General features: G+C 36.8%; 1 protein-coding gene across 4 annotated transcripts in view; it reads right to left on the bottom strand.

The window, feature by feature from the left end:
* Window positions 1-21,044, bottom strand: part of LOC145983948 (cell adhesion molecule Dscam2-like) — a 796,725-nt gene that overhangs the window by 300,783 nt on the left and 474,898 nt on the right. For all 4 annotated transcript variants that reach the window (XM_083117150.1, XM_083117148.1, XM_083117149.1 and 1 more), the window contains exon 5: window positions 16,304-16,462. In XM_083117150.1, coding sequence (XP_082973276.1) covers window positions 16,304-16,462 — 159 coding nt within the window. The remainder of the gene's footprint in view (window positions 1-16,303; window positions 16,463-21,044) is intronic.

Raw genomic sequence — 21,044 nt, forward strand, 5'->3', positions numbered from 1 at the left:
CTCCACTTTAAACTGTAGGTCCAGTCCCGATTAGCCTTACTGTGCATAAAGTGGACTTAAAACACCAAACCAATCAATCAAAGAACTACAAACTTTATCTGTGAATTCTGCAAAACAAAAATAGAAAATTGAGGATGAGAAAGTGCAGCGTACAAACAAAATTCTTGTTTTCGTATTGCATTCAACGTATTATACTTTTTGGTTTGTCTTTGTTATGGCATAAATATCATTGTTTCAACATCATAGGTTCGCTTTACAGTAAATTAAACTTCGTCGCGCAAGAACCTTTTGAGGGCCATGATCTGCCGAACTGCTTGGTATAGGGTGACATGTGGCCATCGCATGGAGTCTGCTACTATTGCTCCCCAATTGACCTCACGATTTTTGGTCATCACCGAAATTTTGGAGCTCCAAAGTGATCGAACCTTGGACAAAAGCGTTTACTAAACGAGTTCTCTTCTTTTTCTGGTTAAGTGCTGGCACCATGCAAGACTCCACAAGATCACCAGCAGTGGCATTGCATGAGCTCGCGGCTGCTGGGCGAAGACTTTCCCTCCGTACACTTCGCAACATCTTATTTGACCGTCCCGAAAGAATTCTAAGTCCCGAAATCGTAAACTTAGCAACATTGCACTTCAGCTCCAGGTGAGAGTAACCAACTTTGAGTAGGTCCTTCCACTAGACGAAAAACGCTGCGGTGATAGGTTTTCAATTTAACACTTTCCATGAACTTAGAAACTATAAACCGGTATTATAATACGCAATCAAACAGAAATAATAAATTGGAAAAAGAACCTTGAAGGATATTTACGATTCTGCTTGCCCGACTTGAAATTTGGGGGGTTTGAAACACTGAATAGTGTTTTTCTCCACCTGGAGGAAATTGCCATCAAGTTTGTGCAGAAAGAAGCAAATTTGTGAGGAGTTTATGCGACATTTTATTTACAATACCTTGCATAATATCGAATAGTTTTCAAAAACATATATTTTACACGACTTGTCGAGAAAATGTGCTTGGAACACAGGAAGGTGGGAGTCTTCATAAACACCAACATGTTTTTAAGGGTATTACGTCATGACGTTAACGTAGAGCAGTTGGTTAGGCGCTGCTATCCTTATTTTTCATCAAGCGTGAAAGGTCGCGGGTTTAAATCCACACTCTCCTCTTTCTTTTTTTTTTTGTTTGCTGAACAGATACCGTTGATATTAGAATATTTAAAAAATGAATCCGATGCACACTTGAGGGACGTCCCTTCTGCGCATATTTCCCCTTAGAAGTTGGAGATTTCCAGGATTTAAAGTTAAAACTTTTCTTTTTAGTTATTGTTCATATGTTGTGTTAACACACACATCATGATTAGTTCACAAATCATATATATGTATTCAGGATGCAAAATGTAATGTTATTTAAGTTATGTATTGTTTGTTCTTCACTGACACCTAAAATATTGATTATTTGATTTCGATATACTACAAAAAGATATACAGTTATGTTAAGTAGTGATGTAGTGCAGTATTGTAACGAAGGAGAGCATTTAAGGAGTTCGAATTGCTAAGATTGGTAATTTTATGTCCGTTCCTTCGTAATGACTGTTGTCAATCCCCTCACCACCATCTTGCCATGCGTCTAAAACTAATAGTAAATCGCTAATTAACATAAATAAATTGTTATTGCGACGAAGGCCGATTCGATAAGAAACTACTAATAAGTATTTATATAGTGAGTGCCAAACAAAAAATTCAAAACCTCATAATGATCGTTAATTCCTCACTGCTTTGTATCTAAAATGTTTGTCTTCTTTGAACAGAAAGTACGAGTATCAGATATAACAAACTTTCCGCACTAACTTTGCAATATTCGAAACTACCATTACAGACTTAGCTCTATGTAACTTGATTCTGCGCATTCCACGTGGCATGTGACTTCCTCCTATCATCGAAATAACTTTCTCTTACTATTTCCTTTCCTCTCGTGAAATACAGAGACCAATGTTAACTTCTTAGCACGGTAGATAAACTTTACACCCAACGATATACTCCTGAAAAAAATCTTACCTAGCTGGAGAATCGAACCTACGACCTCCCTCGTAAGAATCAAGCACGCTACCTCTTCTCCAGATAGCTCATGTTAAAATGTTCTACCAGTTTGAAGAAACCAATTCACACATAATGTCATATCTACTATAATTTCCTCATGGCAATTTTCGTGAGGAAACGAATTCAGATAAAATCGAGAAACGCTGAAAGGGAAAAATGATGAACATGTCTATTGGCATTTTGTCATATTTTGTAAATTGTGTAAAAATTCCGTGTTTTGGACAAGCAATCGTTTAGTTACGAAGTATTTTGTTGTTTGTTTAAAGTAGGAACAGGAGAGCGAAAAGGAGTAATTTGAACCAGACCCCGTTTGACAAGATACTTCAGCTCTTTTCCAAAGACTGTATGAAAAGAGAGAGGAACGTATGAAATATAAAATATGTGTGAAATTAAAACAATTGAAACCTTGAAAGATAATACTAACGAACTTCAAACTATGAAAAACATATTTTCGTGGTGGAAAACTTCAAGTCATTTTCGAAATATGAACTTGATGATTTTGTTTATTATGAAGTGGAGATATGGGACGATACGATCAATCAGCAAGAAAATGTTAAGTAACCTACCTCCAACTTTTTCAATGGTCATAATTACTAATTAGGGTCCGGAAGTTGATGAAAAATCAACTTTTTTTCTGACCCTTAAAAACAATGCTAAACTTGATATCATGTCCGTTTCCCTTCAGTTAGATCCGGAAAACACTTCCTATGTTATATTTTTTTTCCATTTTTTGGCTTTTTTTGGCTTTTAGTTTATTTGTCAGTATTTTTAACAGTTTTTGTTGCATTTTTACTTATATTTGAGGTTTATGTTTCTCTTCCCATGTTGTTTCGTGCATTTTAAATGCATTTACTAGTAAAACTTACATATTTAGATTTCTTGACATGGTCCTTTTAGCAAATTCACCATGAATCGAAAATACTGTCAATGGAAAAGCATAATATTATTCTTAACTGAAATGTTTGGCAATGGATTAACATACTTCGTGTGAATATCTACTTTGAGGTTCTTTTTCTGGACACTATTATCGCTCTAATCTGTAGTTTTAAAGTAAAATTAGTCACAATATTAAATGCAATTACACTCTGATATACGCGAAGCAGAACTGTATTTTCGGATGCTGGCCGACTACAGTATCATAGAAGGCCCACTCTAAAAGGAGATGAATTGGTTGATTTGGTGTTTTAAGTCAACTTTATGCATAGTAAGGCTAATCGGGACTGGACCTACAGTTTAAAGTGGGATCCGAACCGAGTGCATAAAATAACGTGAACCGTGTGGTGTAGGGGGATGGTTTGCTTATGGAATGGAAGGTCATGGGTTCAAACCTACTTCTTTGCAAAATCTTTTTCGGGAAGTAAACGGCTTTGGATGAGAATGCTTATCTACGTTTCTTGGATATTTCCGTTGATATTTATGCGATTTATGTCCAGCATTTCCGGATGCAGAAAGTTGACATGTAAGTTCTTAATATGTGTTAACTTATAACAGCTGAATGAAAGGAAAAGTATTTCCTAAAATCCTGCCAATCACTGAAAGATTAAAAACATTAGTAGAAGCATTACTTGAGGCATGCACAGTCGCGACGATTATGGAGTGTGGAGGGGCAGATGACCCAGCACTATGCTAAACATTATCTACCAAGGGAAAGAAACTGTCCTTGCCCGCCCCCTTCCCCCACCTTGCCCCAACAGTTTTGAAACCCAATCGCCGCCACTGAGCATGCATCGCATAAATATTTACAGTAATATCATATAATATTATATTACGTTATTAGAACACTTCGTACTCGGTAAATAAAAAGGAAAAAAATAATAAGGAAAGGCTGGGATTTGAACCTACGATGTTTCGATCTTGACGAAAACAGTAAAAAAACGGAAGTGCTGTCATCGAACCAACTACTCCAGGAGATTGCTGACAGAAAGCTCAGTAAAACACGTTAATCTCAGTTGAAGCAACATTGTGCCGGAGTTTCGAAACATTTGTCGCCAAGAACCAAGGAAAAGACACACTTTCCAGAATCGTTTGGTCTTGTGCAAGGTATCTTTACTAAACATTTCGCATAAAATCATCAAAACTTTGCCTACTTGCATTCAAATGTGACCGCAATTCTTTCCAGGTTGATGAGAACCTGTTCAGTGTTTCATAATGCACATACATTTTCCTATTTTCAAATTCAGAACGAAGAATCTTGAAATATTTTCAACATATGTATTTCTACTTAACATTTTTTGGTCTACTCATATATTTTACTACTGCTTTAGGGTATCTTTACCTAATGGAATGTGAAAGAATGAAAAAAAATCACGAGCGATTTCATTCAGGAAGAAGAAATGTTGCAAAGTTGGCTATTCTTAGTTGGCTCTGAAGCGCTATGCTGCCAAATTTACGAATTCCGGACTTTGAAATTTTTCAGGGCGGTCAAATAAGATGTTGCGAAGTGTACATATACCGTAGGTAAAACTTTGAACATTAGGAACCAAACTGAATCAAATGTATGGTATGTTATTTCGGTAAACGCAAGTTTAAGAGAGTTAAGAATTTAAGATACGCTTTGCAATGGTGCCCACGGGATGGGGAATGATGGCTTGGACAGCGGCGTCCAAATTTCGCGGGAGATTTTTTTTGGTTAAAATAATATAAAATTCAACATGCATATACAGGATTAGCTTAAAAGAAATAGACAGTTTAAGCGCTTTATAAATTGAAATTTGTTTGTTACATCAGAAAGCATTTAGTACTGTTGTATAGAGAAAGTCTTCAAGTTTACGACTTCCACATTTAGTTTGTTTTCGTGACGTCAGAATCACGTGAGCACCCTTGACGTCAGTCGAGCAATATGGCCGCTAGTCAGGTAGAAAAGGTTTTATGTGTTCTTGAACATGCAAAACCAAATTCTGTTACTGTCATACAGCGTCGTTTTAGAACGCGATATGGCAAACAACCACCCAGAAGGCAATCCATCTACGATTGGAGCAAGAAATTTGAGGAAACTAGTTGTCTGTGTCCTGTGAGAGGAGAACTGGACGATGGCATTGATATCTGTCGTGTTTTTAACTTACCAATGTAAATTTCAGGACGTACTCTTCAAACCATGTAAGTATTTCAGCCCTATTATTAAAACTATTCTTTCTGTAAAACTTTGAAAGTGTCTATTTCTTTTAGTCTAACCCTGTATTTTTCTAAAATATTTGTAAAACACATGTACACGTTGGCAACATGCTTCCATATGCGCGAGGTTTAATTATTCGATTAATATTAGGAAATTTACATGATTTTGTGTAATTATCTTTATTCAATACATCACACGATTCGACTCATTTTATCCTCAATCACGATCATATTGTGAGGAAACGATATACACAAAGGAAACGCAGCTTCAAGCAACGAAAGTGTGAAGTTAGCTTACACTTCGATTCTAACCGCAAGATGCAGGACACGAATTCTTTACTCCGTGGGAGAGCTTATGCAGAACGGGTTCTTACGGTACAATCCAGGGCCACTAATTCGTTGGGGCCAAAACTTTTGGAAATGGGTCACACGTGTTGGGAAAACACAATAAAGGTGATGAAACGCGCTTCAACTCATTGTAAAGAGCAGCAAAATTTAAAGGTCGCACACGGGAGTTGCAAGAGGCCTGCTTATTTGGTGTTTCGATATTAGATTTAACGTTTATAGATTTAGAACTTGTGTCCTGGGTTGAATTGCACCAGAGTACGTCATGTCATAATATTTCATCGGCTACTCACAGGATGTATTCCAACTCATAGTGTAGTGTTTAACTTATAATTTTATAATTAAATTTCTAGGGTATTCGTGAAAAAGCAAAAGAGGCACGTTCACGGCAGGTAGTTCTTTTAATAGTAAACAATAGACATGACATACATGTTGCATCAGACGCTAGGGGTCCCGGGTTCGAATCCCGCTCGGGCATGGTTGTTTGTGAATGTTCATTCATCAATTTCATCATTTCATCACTCATCCCCATCTTCGCAAATTAGCAAAGGGGCACAAAACGCGAAGTAAAATAAATCAATCAAATCAATCAATGAAATCAACATGTTGCATCAATGATAAGACCATTAAGCCTTATTTCCATGATAACCAAAAACTAAATATGCTGACCAAGGCAGAATTTATTTCATTTTAAAACATAAACTAAACGTTACGTTTCAACATTCTAGTAAGGTTTTCTTCAGACTCTGTACCAAATACAAATACATATCATTTGTATTGAAGTCTGAAGAAGACCTTACTAGAATGTTGAAACGTAACGTTTAGTTTATGTTTTAAAATGAAATAAATTCTGCCTTGGTCAGCATATTGAGTTTCTGGTTATGATGGATCATCATTGCTAAGAATCATTATACGTGTATAATATGAAATATTACTCTTAATATGCTCCTTAATTGATTTAATGATACATAATAGAAAGCAATAGAAATCGCAATATACGAGTTATGTGTTTTTTTCCCGAACACTCTAAATTTAATAATTAATTTTGCGCTCAGATTTACTAGGGTCAGTCTTTCACACGTGGCGGTGTTATAGAAATGTAAGATCAAAACTGCAGTAAGCATTCTTTTGTTTTGAGTTAGCTCACAAAATAATATTTTCTTTCGACAACAATAAAGGTCTGTGTAAAATTCCACTTAAATTGTTGTGAAGTAGTTAGTTAACGCACCGGGTTTGTAGTTAAATCAGTGATCTGTCGTAGCTTCGATCCTCACTACGCCAAAAATAAATTTGTTCATCTTAAGAGAGAAGAGGTACTCTCGTAAAGTATGGTGTTAGTATAAGTATATAGATAAAAGCACGACGTTGAATAATGTTCATTGCATGATAATTGAAGGAATTGACGTCACTAGGTGCACTACCAGCATGGATATTTCTGAAAAATTATTGCATTTTAAAAAACATTTTTACGAGACAACACATGGAAGGCAATTAGTGGGGCTTATTCACCAAGTACTGGGGTTATTAACTGTCCAACATCAATAACAATATCCTGCATTGCGGGAGAATTTGTAACAAGAATAAATATAAATCCCACGGATACCAACAGCAGTCCATCTTACTCAAAAATGTGGTTGGGCTACGACGTGCAAGGTGAAAGTAGACTCGTAGAACGCCTTCATCTAGGGCTGACTTGTGAAATGTCTTTGGTCCATATGGTGCCCACAGTTAGGTGAATATGTTAGTTTGTTTACATAAAAAGCAGAATAGAATACACGATGCTTACTTCAAATAAACTTTGCAGAGAAAATTACTCACACAAAAGGCAATTTTACTTATAGTTAAAGGATGTACTAACCTCTCAAATATGAATTTATATGCACTATAAAATGTTCTTAGAATTTTCTAAATGACGTAAAAATGGTAATCTGTTGAAGTATGAACTTCTCCAAGTAAAAAAAATGCACATTTTGCACAAATCCTCCCACTTTATTATTATTATTAACGATAAAAATAACTTAATTTTACACGCTAGGAAAGATGTTTTTAAATTAAATGTGGGTTATATCCTACGAGAGAATTATACTAACTTTACCAGCCAAATAATATTATTTCCAATTTCTTGTCAATTCTCACCACACAATTGTGTATCTTTTTAGTTTATGTATTGAATTAATAACACTATATTTACCACTTAGTGAAAATAAAGGAAAAAAATCATGGGTAAAAATTTCTATTATTTCTCTGAATGTTAATGACAATGTCCAATTAACATTGCATGTAAAGTTTTCTATGTTTTCTTTTTATCTTTGATGTTTATGCTCTGCTGTGGGAATAATACAAATATTTTAGAAAGTGGTAATAGAAGACGAGAATAATAGGAAATATTTGAAGAAGTTACTCAGCTTTCCTTTTACAGAAAATGATATGTCTACTTGGGAACAAATTGCTTTCTTCTGAATGCTTTTGGAAAAAGAAAATAATCTGCAAGTTGTATGTTTTGGACGCGGAATGCCATCGATCCGTTGAAAATGTTGCAGTCTAAAAGATGTGGTCTCGGTCTATTTTTGTCAGATAAGACGAAGCAGCTCGTTCAATTTTTCTCATGATGGACGCTCTGTTGTACCCGGGCTGTGTGTTCTCTCTCGATTGTTGGTCGTTCTCCGGAAATAACTTTTCGCTGAAGATTAACAAATTTGAATCGACTCACTTGAACATAAAAGAGTAGTTCTTAGAAGGAGAGCTTTTTAGAAAGACATGACACTGTTGCTATTTTTTGCACATCTGAATCTCTAAATATAATATCAGCAATAATAAAACATTTTCTCTACTGACATCCAGATGCTATCTTCTAAAGTGCTTGCTATAAACTTTCCACCTTTCATACTAGCATTTAATGAATGTGATTGTTTTTGATTTGATTGATTGATTTTTGTTACTTAGCGTCGCTTCCCTTCACTTTTGGCTATTCGCAACGATGATGATGATTTGGAATTTATGAAAGGATACTAACAAAGAACAGCTATGCCAACGCCGGGATTTGAACCCGTGAACTTAGGTGGCGAGATCGAAAGTCTACCACTTAACGCGTTTGACCGCCGAGCGGAGACACATTTGGTAATGTGATTTCAGATTGTAATTTTTTGTCATTCCCTACTTTTTAGGTGGGTAGTACCTTTTCGAAAATGGAGGATACTTTAATAATTACATTTGAATTTACTTAATTAGCAATTCATTAACTTTCAAGTGACGTTTTATACGCTGTCTGCGTAGTTGTGGGTTTGATTCGGATCTCACTCATCGCACACCGTATTGAACACCGTCTCTACTGACGTCAGCTCGGAATACCATCGTCCTTATGTTAGGTCTGTTAGGTTAAGTTATCGTAGCATAAATGCAATGTAGTTTTTCGGGGCTTGACAAAACAGGCACTATTTATGCTAAAAACTCTAAATCTAACATAGCTAACCTAACAACGAGAACATTTATTGTGACGTCAGTAAACGACGGTGTTCAATACGGTGTCCGATAAGTGAGACCATGCAAGCAGAAGGTTTTGGGTTTGAGTTCTGATCGTTCTGGCCGACGTCCGTGGTGGAGTGGTTAGCACAGCGCGCTTCGACTCCAGGGGTCCAGCGTTCGAATCTCGTACTGTGCCTGGGTGCTCTTTCTGAGTGTTCCTTCAACAATATTATCATATCATCATTGCTGGGATAAGCCGAAAGTGAGGGTGTAAGGGGTTTCCTCAAACATCCAAATGCCAACCGCCCTTCCACGCAGTACAGCCTCATTAGCATTTTGCAGACTAGCGAGGCTCTGGCGTCTAGACTCACGGTCAGTACATCCCTCCGTGGGATTGGTGTTGTGTGCTGCCCTTATGTGTTTGTGATAGCCGACCTCCGTGGCGAGTGGTTAGCACAGCGCGCTTCGACGCCAGGGGTCTCACCTAAGCATGGGTGTTCTTCATCAGTTTCATCATATCATCACTCATCTTCAACCGATTAGCGAAAAGTGACAGAAAAGCCAAATAAAATCAATCAATCAATCAACCATGTGTTTGTGATTGTCCCTTCATCCATCCATCTCATCTTATCACCCTTCATCCTCATCTTCGGAATTAGTTAAACTGGCAGAAACGCGAAGTAAAATAAATCAAATCAATCAATCAATTAGCCTAACGTGGAAGAAACGAAACGAAAAATAATCCAATTCTCTAGATTCTCCCAATCAGTCAATCTGGCCGTTCTTGTGTGCGCGTTCTATATTATCAATCCTTGCATCTGCGATTAACCTAATGTAGAGAAGCGACATCAAATAATGAAAACAGAAGGAAGCATATGGTGTTCATAATTTATTTTGCACAAAACCACAGACGTTAAAAGCAGCATTGTCAAAAAGAGAGCAAGAAAGGAGGGTAAATGAAGTGATCTAAGTTAGCTGGGAATATGAGTCGGACGAAACACTTGTGCAAACAAACTCATTTTATGTTAGTGTTGATTTGTTGATCGAACAGAGGAGGAGGTTCTCGTTGCTACGGAACGAACATTGTTGGCCAGAGCCAGATGCCTGGCTCAAAAGGATTGATCGAAGCCTCAACTGCTCTATATCCGCTAAGCTGGTTCCAGTCACCTCATGCCCATTGTTGTGACAGTAAATACCGCCGCCTGCCCTCGGGATGTAATAACGCCAGTACTGGAAAATTGCGTAAATATCAATGCCTCTGGATAGGTCACCAAACTTTGGCAACCTCTATGGTCGTATATTGGAGGAAGCGGTTTATTCCCCTTCGTATAGTTTGGCCATGCGTGTACATATATCAACATGACGCATCGACTATGGAATAACACAGTGAAGAGGCCGGTGATGAGTTTCGGTGGCAAGGTTATGCTATTGGGACTCCAACGTCAATATTTACGTTTTGGTACTTTTTTCTTTTCCACTAGATGTCGAGTCGTTTGCCGTAAATTCCCTTGGTATTTGTACCCTAGATTTGTGAATGGTGACAAAGAGAAGAATAACGGGTAATGGTATATGCAAACTTGACAATCCAATGAGTTCTAACTTTCCGCGTGTAATGAGCGAGTGGTTGTCAAAGTGTTGTAGGCCGACAACCGTTGTTGAGTGGTTATGACAGCGCGCTACGACGCCAGGGGTTCCCGGTTCGAATCCTGGTCAGGGCATGAATGGTAGTTTTGAGTGTCCGTTAATGAATTACATCATACTATTACTCATTTTCATCTTCGCGATTAGCGAAAAGTGACAGAAAAGCGAAGTATAATAAACCAATCAAAATTAGTGTCGTAAAGAAAGGACGACTTTGGTTTGAAACCAATAAAAGACACATCTCGTACATTTCATTAATCACATGTCATGTTTCTCGCAACATGTGTCACACATACAATAACATTTTATGTAAAATTCATATTACTTTCCTTTACACCAAGATGTTGCGACATCGATTCTAGACAGGGGAATATTTCTGCGAGAGTTCCCTGATGGAATAGTGATAATGTCGTCTCCTTATAATCAAGGGATCCCAGGTTCGAAACCCGGCGGAGGCACATTGCACAGTGGTTCAGATTAGCCTATCAGTGCATAAATCGGACTTAAAACAACAGTTAAACCAATCAAGAGCATATTTCTGTGTTTTGCAGTGCACATCATGTCGCGGTGAAAAAATTTCCTTATCCCTTTATCGACAATTTTTCTTAGTTTGATTGATTGATTTGGGTGATTTAGCGTCGCTTTTTCGCCACCTTTGGCTAATTCCAAAGATGAGGATGAAAGTTGATAAAATGAAATAGATGAAGGGGTACTCACAAAGAACATCCATGCCCAGTCCGGAATTCTAACCCGGAACCTCCGACGTAGTAGCGTGCTGTATTAACCACTCCATCACAGAGGTCGATTTTTTTCGTTTGAAGGGACACGACTAAATAAAACTGAAAAATTCAGAGAGAGAGAAAAAAAAACTTCCAATTTGAAGTGCTGTGTGTGCGACATGCAAGATACCTAGGTACACAATCAATGTCATGCTATCTTATGTTCCAGACGATATTTTGATACATCTCATCCACGTGTTACACCAGGGAACAGCATTTGTGCAGGTTAACAAGGATCTGGCGTTTGAATTCACAGATCCAGTATAATCCTCTGTGGAACTTGTGTCATCCAAGTGTGTTTGTGATTGCCCCTTCATCTATCTTACCATCTCACGATTCATCCTCATCAAGTCGATTTAGTCAAAAGTGGCAAAAAAGTGAAGTAAAATTAAGCAAATCAAATCAAGATCTATTGTCCAGTGAAGTTACAGTGATATTCAGCCCTTCACTATTTAGATAATTTCTTTATTACTATCCGAGGCACCAAAAAAATATGTGTTTCATGAAAGATGTGACCTAGTTCTGTGCTAAATTAGAGGTAAACGCAATCTGACTGAACAATCGTTACGTGCTGATAAAAGATTTTCTATATCTACGCTCATGTGCAGTCGTGGATAGAGCACATTTGAAAACTTTCAGGAAAATTGATAACGTAATAAATTCGTATAAATATTAGTGGAAGAAACGGAATTGTATATGTGCAGGCATTTGATCTGGATAACAGATGAAAATAGCGTTTAAATGTAAATAAGGAACAAATCTATCTTCTTATTAAAAGTAAAATGTCTATTCAAATGCCCGATTTGATTTTGATATTTCACAACATAAAAAAATGGCAACTTCGCAGAAAATGTTATCTTCTTATCTAACAAGGGATACGGATTTTCATTCTGTTACATAATTCTAAGTTTCCATTGTCAACGTATGCGGTATATGTTAACAAAATATACAGTTTCTTACTAAAATATTAAATAGAAATTTTATTATTTTTTTCTGTATCATAATCGGTAATAATAAGGTCAATATTGTATTAATGGAATGAATATAAAGTATAGGAAATAAGTTCAAAATAATATGACGAGATTAGAACATATGCCAACCAAAATCTCCATGAAAGTAAGAATAATGCGACGCCAGGGGTCCCGGGTTTGAATCCCGGACTGGGCATGGATGTTTGTTGAGTGCCCATTCATCAATTTCATCATATCATCACTCTTCCTCATCTTCGCAAATTAGCCAAAGTGGCACAAAAAGCGAGGTTAAATAAAGAAAATCAATCAAAGCAGTAATGTGATTTTTACAATGATTTCAATATTGTTTCAAATATTACCTTAAGGCAGATTTCAGACCGAAGCGACAAGCGACGTACGACACATATCGCTTGAGAATGAGCCAATCAACAGCAACGTTTCACACCGTCGCGGCATGACAGGCGGCACAAGCCTGCGTTCGATTAGTGAAATCTTCAAGCTGCATGTGTCGCTTGTCGCTTCGGTGTGAAATCTCCCTCAAGAGAGAGTTAGTTATTAACACACTTCCAGGCACCCGATATTCTATTGTCTTTTAGTAAAATTGAGCTGCGGAATGTGTTATATTCCCATATTAACCTCATCAGGGCACGCCACTGTGCACGAGAACTCGCATGTGCAGTTGGTATGTACCATTTATCGCATTCTACCGTGGAGCTTCCCAACTCTCGTTTCTCGCAATCCATTTCCATTACTGTTTCACAGTCCGAGTTCTAAGCGCGTGACATCATAACGCAGGGCAATTTACGCGACGCATTAAAAAACTCTACAATGGATAATGGAACAAACGTACATTTTTGTGTTGTTTGATATTACAGTTTTCAAACGATTAGAGGAATTAGGGTTGAAAAGCGGACGTGTACTCCTAATTGTTTGTTACCTGAAATGTAATTATGACTTTATCCAAGGGTTATAATAAGTATTTTGTCGTGCGGATTAAGCCCAAGTTTGGATAATAGCAGAACTTGCGAGTGAAATATATTACAATAGAGGTTTAGCTTCGTAGCTTCAAAGCGATTTAGGAATGTTGTACAACAAAAGCAACAACAATAATAGTAGTAATAATATGTCGTAATTATTATTTTCTAAAGTGCTGCTGAAGGCACATAAATGTCAACCTCTCTTCCATGTACTGCACCTGGGTTAAATTTTTGCAGACTAATGAGACTCTGTCACCTGGAGATACAGTCAATATAATCCTCTGTGGGAGTTTCTTTGGTGCCTTTCACATGTGTTTGTGGTTGGTGCTCTCATATTGATTCTTGAACTTGTACGTGGAACATTTGTTAATTTAGTTTAATTTAATACAGCGAGCATTAAGGATTTTATGATAAAGGTTTAAAGAATAAAAACGTACATAACAATTGTAACTCTACGGCGCTAGGTGTCCCGGATTCGAATTCCGGCCTGGGCATGGGTGTTCTTTGCGAGTGTCTCTTCTTCCTTTTCATCAATCATTCTCATCGTCACGATTAACCAAAAGCGGAAGAAAAACGTAGTAAAATGGAGAAAATCAAAATTGACTCTACAGTTCTGAGCAGAAGAACTACAGCTTCCGGACCCCGTCGCACTACAATGTCCGGGGCCCCGGGTTCGAATCCCAGCCTGGCATGGATGTTTGTGAGTGTCCATTCATCAATTTAATCATGTCGTTACTCATCCCCATCTTCGCTAATTAGCCAAATGTGGAACAAAAAAAGAAGTAAAATAAAGCAAATCAATCAAATCAGAACTAAAGCTCAATTTAAACCCATGCCAAATACTTCATATTTCATAATTGCATACCTATGCATGAGACTTCATGGCACGGTGTGACACACAGAGGACACATTTACTTATTACTTAAGGTAATAAGATATAATAAAGCACCAAGCTTAACGAGCTCTGAACGATCTGGAGTAAATCAACAAAAGACTCAAACGTTTGCAATGTCATAATATTCGTGTTGGACTCGCTCACACACTGAACGTTAGCATGTACTTTTTTTCAGGTTTGCGTGCGTGTTTTTATCAACGTATTTAATATTACATCGAACTAACAATTTCCCATCTCCTGTGAGCGATCGACATGAAATTGGTGCTGCAGTATTTGCTTAGCGCATCCTGAAACATAGGTAACCCAACTGCAGCTAATGTAAGGTGGGTTGCATGACTCGGAAGGATGAATCACATTGGCACTAGGGAAACAGCAAGGGCGCAAGGTTTCTCAATTGCGATGCAGCACAACGCTGTTTGTCTGGTAGTGAAAAGCTATTTCTGGACTTCGCTATTGCGGGTAACCCGGTTTATGGGACTTCTTATGTGTCTGGACAAGTACTTACTGCAGAAAGCCGTAATCAAAGCTAAGAGTTATGTGAGGATTGTTACAGAAACAGCTCCATCTAGACGTTCGATTTTGAAGAAGGTTTTGGCCATTTTCTGCTCTAGCTGAATAATTGGTATTGGACTCGAATCACTGTGCAACATGACTCCACGGGTAATCAAACTCTGGATGCCTTATATTACATAGTCACAGCTTTAGCCACTACAGTTTTGGGGGATGCAATGTTGTAATTACAAATTAGAAATTTTAGAAATTTTCGTTCAAGTTGGAATAAGCAGGGAGAGAACGATAAAAAATCAATTAAAATATGAATGTTTGGGAGCCGGACCCTGTGGCCGAGTGGTTAGCACATCGCGCTGCGACGCCTAGGGTCCCGGGTTCGAATCTCGCTCGGGCTTGGTTGTTTGTGAATGTCCATTCATCAATTTCATCATTTCATCACTCATCCCCATCTTCGCAAATTAGCCAAGAGGCACAAAACGCGAAGTAAAATAAACTAAATCAATCATTGAATGTTTGGGAGATAAATTTGCCATGGTATAGTAATTATTGTGATTAATCGTGCTTGCGTTTTTACTTTGCTGCATGCAGTGTAGAATGTGACTTCTGCATAGATTTGCTTCTTCTATGCAAAAAAATACATGTATATTAAAATTAGTTTTGATTTTCGTATTATAATTGGTTTCTTATTGTACAATAAAAACTAAACTGATGGCCAGTAGATGAAGTAGATAAAATTTCGTTAGGTTGCTCTTAGATTAAGAGTTAAGGCGGTTTTTTTTTTATTGTTGAGAAATGTTTACCGACAATTGACAATGGGGAACTTCAGTCCTATTATCTAGTAATCAAGAGCTTTCGTATTCGATTCATTTCTAGGGTAGTCACACAGACTAAAAAAACACAATTTTGAGCAATTGCGTTATCCTTAGACAAACGTATGCGGAGATCAAGAAGTTACCGATGTGTTGACAATGTCGTGCATACAGACTTGGCAAGGCAACATGATAAGTTCTGAGGTGAATTCAAATCTCAAAGTTGTACTGCGACTGATGAAAAAGACAGACGATTTATCGTGTGTTTAAAATGGTAATTCCATGGGCTCGGTCTTTTTGAAACTTTTGGTTAATAGTGACAATAAGAATGGAGAAGTAATTTCATTCACGAAGGAACGAACACCAATGCCCAGGTAGGACTCGAACTTGGAACCATCTGTAGAAAAATCGGGAGTCAATCGCTCAACGTGATCAGCTTCAGATGCAGAATGATCTGACAATAGTGCAAGAAACACTTTAGAATATTCACTAGTTCCCTCACGTCACTAATCTCAATAACTTAAACTGTATATACATGATGTCAGTATTTATAATTTCTCGGAGAAAGGTATATTCATAAATAACAATATTTACAAAATTCAAAGTCAAAGCACAAAACTCACATCTAGTACAAAAACATTCCGAGAGCTTGCTCTAGTGTAAAGTTAACTTTCAAAATATTAAAGTTAAGTAATTGAATACTTACCAGTCTCAACTGATGGGTAGATATTAAAAGAATCTTGGACCCAGGATGTGATAGAAACGAATTCCTTTACTATTGTAGGGACTATACACTTCATAATAGCTGTATTTCCATTCATAACGTAAACGTCGTGGACTTGGACTTCGTACCTCTGCTTCATAACTAGAAAACAAAACAAATATTTATAAGGTATTAAAGTTGTAATATATTAAATATATATTTCAATAGGCAACACAAATTTATAAATTTAAAACAGTAAATAAAGCTACAGTGGGAAATGTGAAGTTACTTGATTGTGGAAAATATGTAATTGATCTAATAATTAAAACTACAAGAATGAATTGGAGCAAATAATGCCATTTGAAAACACAATACCCGAAATAAAAATATGACCCATATAATCACTGGATGCCCAGCTGCATATTCTTCGAAAATACAACGATTCATATAAACTAAAGGTTGCCCCCTCTATGCAATCCCTTTCCCCTCTCAGGCGTTGATTGTCGAGCCCTCTCGAACCACTACTTGTGCAGAGGACTTGTTTTCGTTCGTTTGCTCCACAGACTCCTGGGATGTTTCTCCACCGAATATCGAGCCAGAACCCCTTTATTAGAGGAGAAGGTTTAAATATGGGCGAAGGTTTAAATATGGGTTTTGGAGTTATCAGCGCTCCCGGGTGCTGCAGTCTGGAAGAGGCTATGGAAACTGGTTATCTGTCAAGGACAAATGTTGCGGCTCCAATTCGAAAGAGAAAGTGGTGGTTTGTTTCGGCCTTGGAAGCTGTTATAGAATTGCGACCTCCGAAAACTTTTTGCAGGTATGTTTTATCTCAGCGTTTTCTGAATTCTCATCTGCTTTGGTTGTGATATTAGAGGTACATAAAACAAATGTGGGCTTTTATAATGCATGAATTGTTTGTGAAATACGTACCACAGAGAGCGAAAATAAATTGAAGAAGAAAAATAGCGTGATGGGACTAAATATGGGCTATCACATGAGGTCTAATGCTGAGATCACATTTTCAACAAATATTTGGATGTTTTTCTTAATTTCGATTTTTTCCATTCCGTGTGATTTTCAAAACAACAGATTATTCATAAATATGAATTTTATATTGTTTTAGCGATAAACGACTGTTTTTTTAAAATTTTAATTGCTTTTTGTGATATTGCCACTACTAGCCACAATTTTGAAATACATCATTTTATCATTTTCTGGAAATTCCTTTTTTTATATAAAAATGGAGACCTTCTATACTTTAGCATGCTACTACATTTAAGTATATATTTCATAGATATGCATTTTAAAGGCAGGTGCTTGATATATTATTTTTTTTCCCTCCGAAAATGACAAAATAAAAAGGGGGGGCCCATATTTAGACCTTTTCCTCTACAAGTTCACAACGTTGCCATTACGCCATTTGGGAGGCCCCGATATGTGTTTCTTAGTAAGTAGGATACTGACTTTGTGATAAACACATATATTATGTTCCTTCATGCAAATGCTTAGACTTCACTTTCAATACACGGATTCATATTAACATATCTGGATCGTTTGGGAGAAGTTTTATAGAGTACATAACTTGTTCTGCCATTTAACAGAGGATGACTAGAAATTAATGCGCTTTCTCAACATAGAACCAAGTTATTCCGAAACCACGCCGATCTGGTGGAACCACGTATTGTATTTTTATTAATATTATCATATAGCGCAAAATAATGCCTACATCGTTTACATAAATAACGAACATGCACATAATATGTAAATTTTAAACCACATTTTGATAATTTGATTACATTTGTAACATACTATTTCTAATTTCTAATACTCCAGAATATCACTGCAAAAATACATCACTTGACATATCCAGATTAGACTTTTTAGAAATATTTCTACAGATTTGATTCACTTCGTAATCCACGATAATGTGAATCAATTAGTAATAGTCATAGTAAGTGTATTATGAGAAAGTTGAACGAAATGACAGCTTGTTGAAACGTAGGCAATCTTTCTAAAAATGCCTCAAATAAATTTCTGAACCATGTCATGGAATGTGGTTTGCGATAGAAATGCGGGCTTTGTGTACAAGTGAGCTCATAACGCGATATGAGCTATTTAATTAAATTACACTTTGTATTTAATATTATGCAGAATATAGGAATAATTATGCTGTTAAAAGCAAGTGCATACAGGCACGTATCATGCAGAGTGCAATGTTTATTGACTAACGTTGGGTTAAAACACCACTATTTAGTGGTTCAAAATATATTTACTTCAGTTCAATATTGTTTTCATTGTGTCAAAGAGCGAAAAAATCTAAGAATAGTTTTTAAAACACGATGTAATTAAAGATACATTTACATAGAACAAAATTCTCCATTTTGTTTTAACTGCAATATTGGGAATTTTATTTGCAAATAATATTTTTTGCCAGTGCCCATTAGTGTTTGTTATAATGCGAACAATTTTAACATAATACTTTTGGTAGGAGCTACAGTAATCCATTCGGTAAAGCGTTCAACTGATATGCAGGATATTAGTGTTCGATTTTGAATTTTAATCATCTTAACCCACAAACATACATACACACATACACAAGCAAGAGAATTTAAGGTTATCGGTATAAATTAATGTGGTTATTTATACCATTACGCCGATCTCATTGGAGGAGGGATCAGTATAACTTGCTACAAAGCTAGAGGTCCTAGGTTCGAAACTTCATCAAGCATGGATGTACCATTATGTTTGTCCAATTACCATTACATCAGTTCATTATTCACTCATATCGTCTCGATTAACTAGAAAAGCAACGTAAAACAACAATTATAAATTGATCTCGACGAGAAGGAAGAAGAACAATGTAAAGAACAAGATAAAGAAAGTGAAGGTAAGGGTAAGCAGCCTTCGTTAAAAGCATCATTGCATCATTCGTCTAAAGCGATTGAGTAAGACCACGAAAAACAACCTGATGACCAGCTACCAAATTTGAACCTTTTATTAGTCTGAAAAAGATAAAAACGATCCTAGCATCTGAAAGTGTTCTTGCACACATTTACTGATCACATTGTACCTACTTAGATATGCATGGAGCAAGGGAATGCAATCGTAGAAGATCAGAGATTACAACAAGGGAATAAATCGTTATTCCATTCTGTAAGGAAGAGCTGAAGACACTTGAACTAGATTGTTGAGGCTGCAACGGTTTTCTCCGCAACGCCTCCTCAATTTGAAGAAGCTCTTTCGACCTCCAGTATCATGAAAGGTAGCCCCTTTCTTACGCTGTATCAACCGTCCTCCGCTGGCCTTTGAATTTCTATGAGAATGCATTTCATTTCGTAAATATGTTCTTTGAACGGAAAACGCAATCTTCGTCCCTCGCGCCACGTCCTATCATTTCCTCCCCGCCTCCCCTAGGGCACCTCCATTCTGGGTGCGAAAGTGATTGGATACAGATTGAGGTAGCTTTGATCGCTCCCGCTCTCCAGTCTATATTCGGGGCTGGGACAATGACAACGAAAAGTCCCTGGGCCGTTGCAATCAACGACATCGGACCTCAAGTACGGAAGAAGAAAACGAAGGAACCGACGAACTTTAGCTACTCGTACCACTCAATTGAAGGACCCGGAGACAAGTGCCAATTTCTTTTCTTCGAATTACAGTGGATTCAACTCAGCTCCTTCTACTTGCATAAGAAAACTCTCGTTAGGAATATGAACCAGATATGTAATCACAGACAGCACTAAAATGAAAGTAATTCTTGCTTGCCTAGTTCACCCTGCAAAAAATATCAGTTTAAGTCTACAAACAAGTTTTGTAACGATTTGCAATGCAAAACGTTATCTTTATCTTTACATTTAGTACTTCCTTAAAAATAATCAACAACAACAATCAATGACTCAATTAAATGCCTTATTTCTTTCAATATACAAACCACAAATATTAAAAATAAAAATGAATTCATTAAAGTGAAGTCAGAAAATGACGCGTTTTCACATATTTTATAAGAAATACATTTTTACAACGAAGAAATATATTTGTGAGAATTTTGCGTTCTATTCTAAGAAAGAAATCTTAAACCTTAAAACATGCACCTATTAGAGAAGGACGACACAAAAAGATAACTACAATTTTATACACATCTTACAAATACTTGAGAGATAATATTAAAAATTTAATATCTTCTCAATACTTACAGCCCTAACAAATTTTCAATATTTAGTCGATATAAACCATAACCAAAACTTTAGGAAATTCAAGTATATTATGCAAAATGGTGTACCACGCATTGCTTTGTACTGAAGTGTTAAGGACATGTAAGAGTATCATTATTTGATTGATTTGTTGTTGCACAGAATGGCTAATCGGGACTGGACCTACAGTTAAAAGTGGGATCCGAACCACTGTAGCATGTGCATCCACCGGGCATCGAACCCGGGAACCCTAGATTACAAGGCGACGACGTTACCACTATGCCATCAGGAAGGCCCTACATGTGTATCATGTTTCCATAGTACACATGGAAACGCAACAAAACGCACTTTACATAAATAAAGGCTATTCGTTTACACAAATTACAATTATAAATTGAATAAATTTTCTTAGATATCTGATTATTTGAATTTTTCATCTAAGCAAATCTAGATTAGCGTCACTAGTATAATGATATTCTATGCGAGTGATAACCATACTATCATTCGAACGAAGAGATATAAACTATTGGAGTTTTTAGTCTGCCTGCATGATC

This window comes from Lepisma saccharinum, chromosome 2, assembly GCF_977018435.1.
Source record: "Lepisma saccharinum chromosome 2, izLepSacc3.1, whole genome shotgun sequence".
NCBI classification, from domain to species: Eukaryota; Metazoa; Arthropoda; class Insecta; order Zygentoma; family Lepismatidae; genus Lepisma; species Lepisma saccharinum.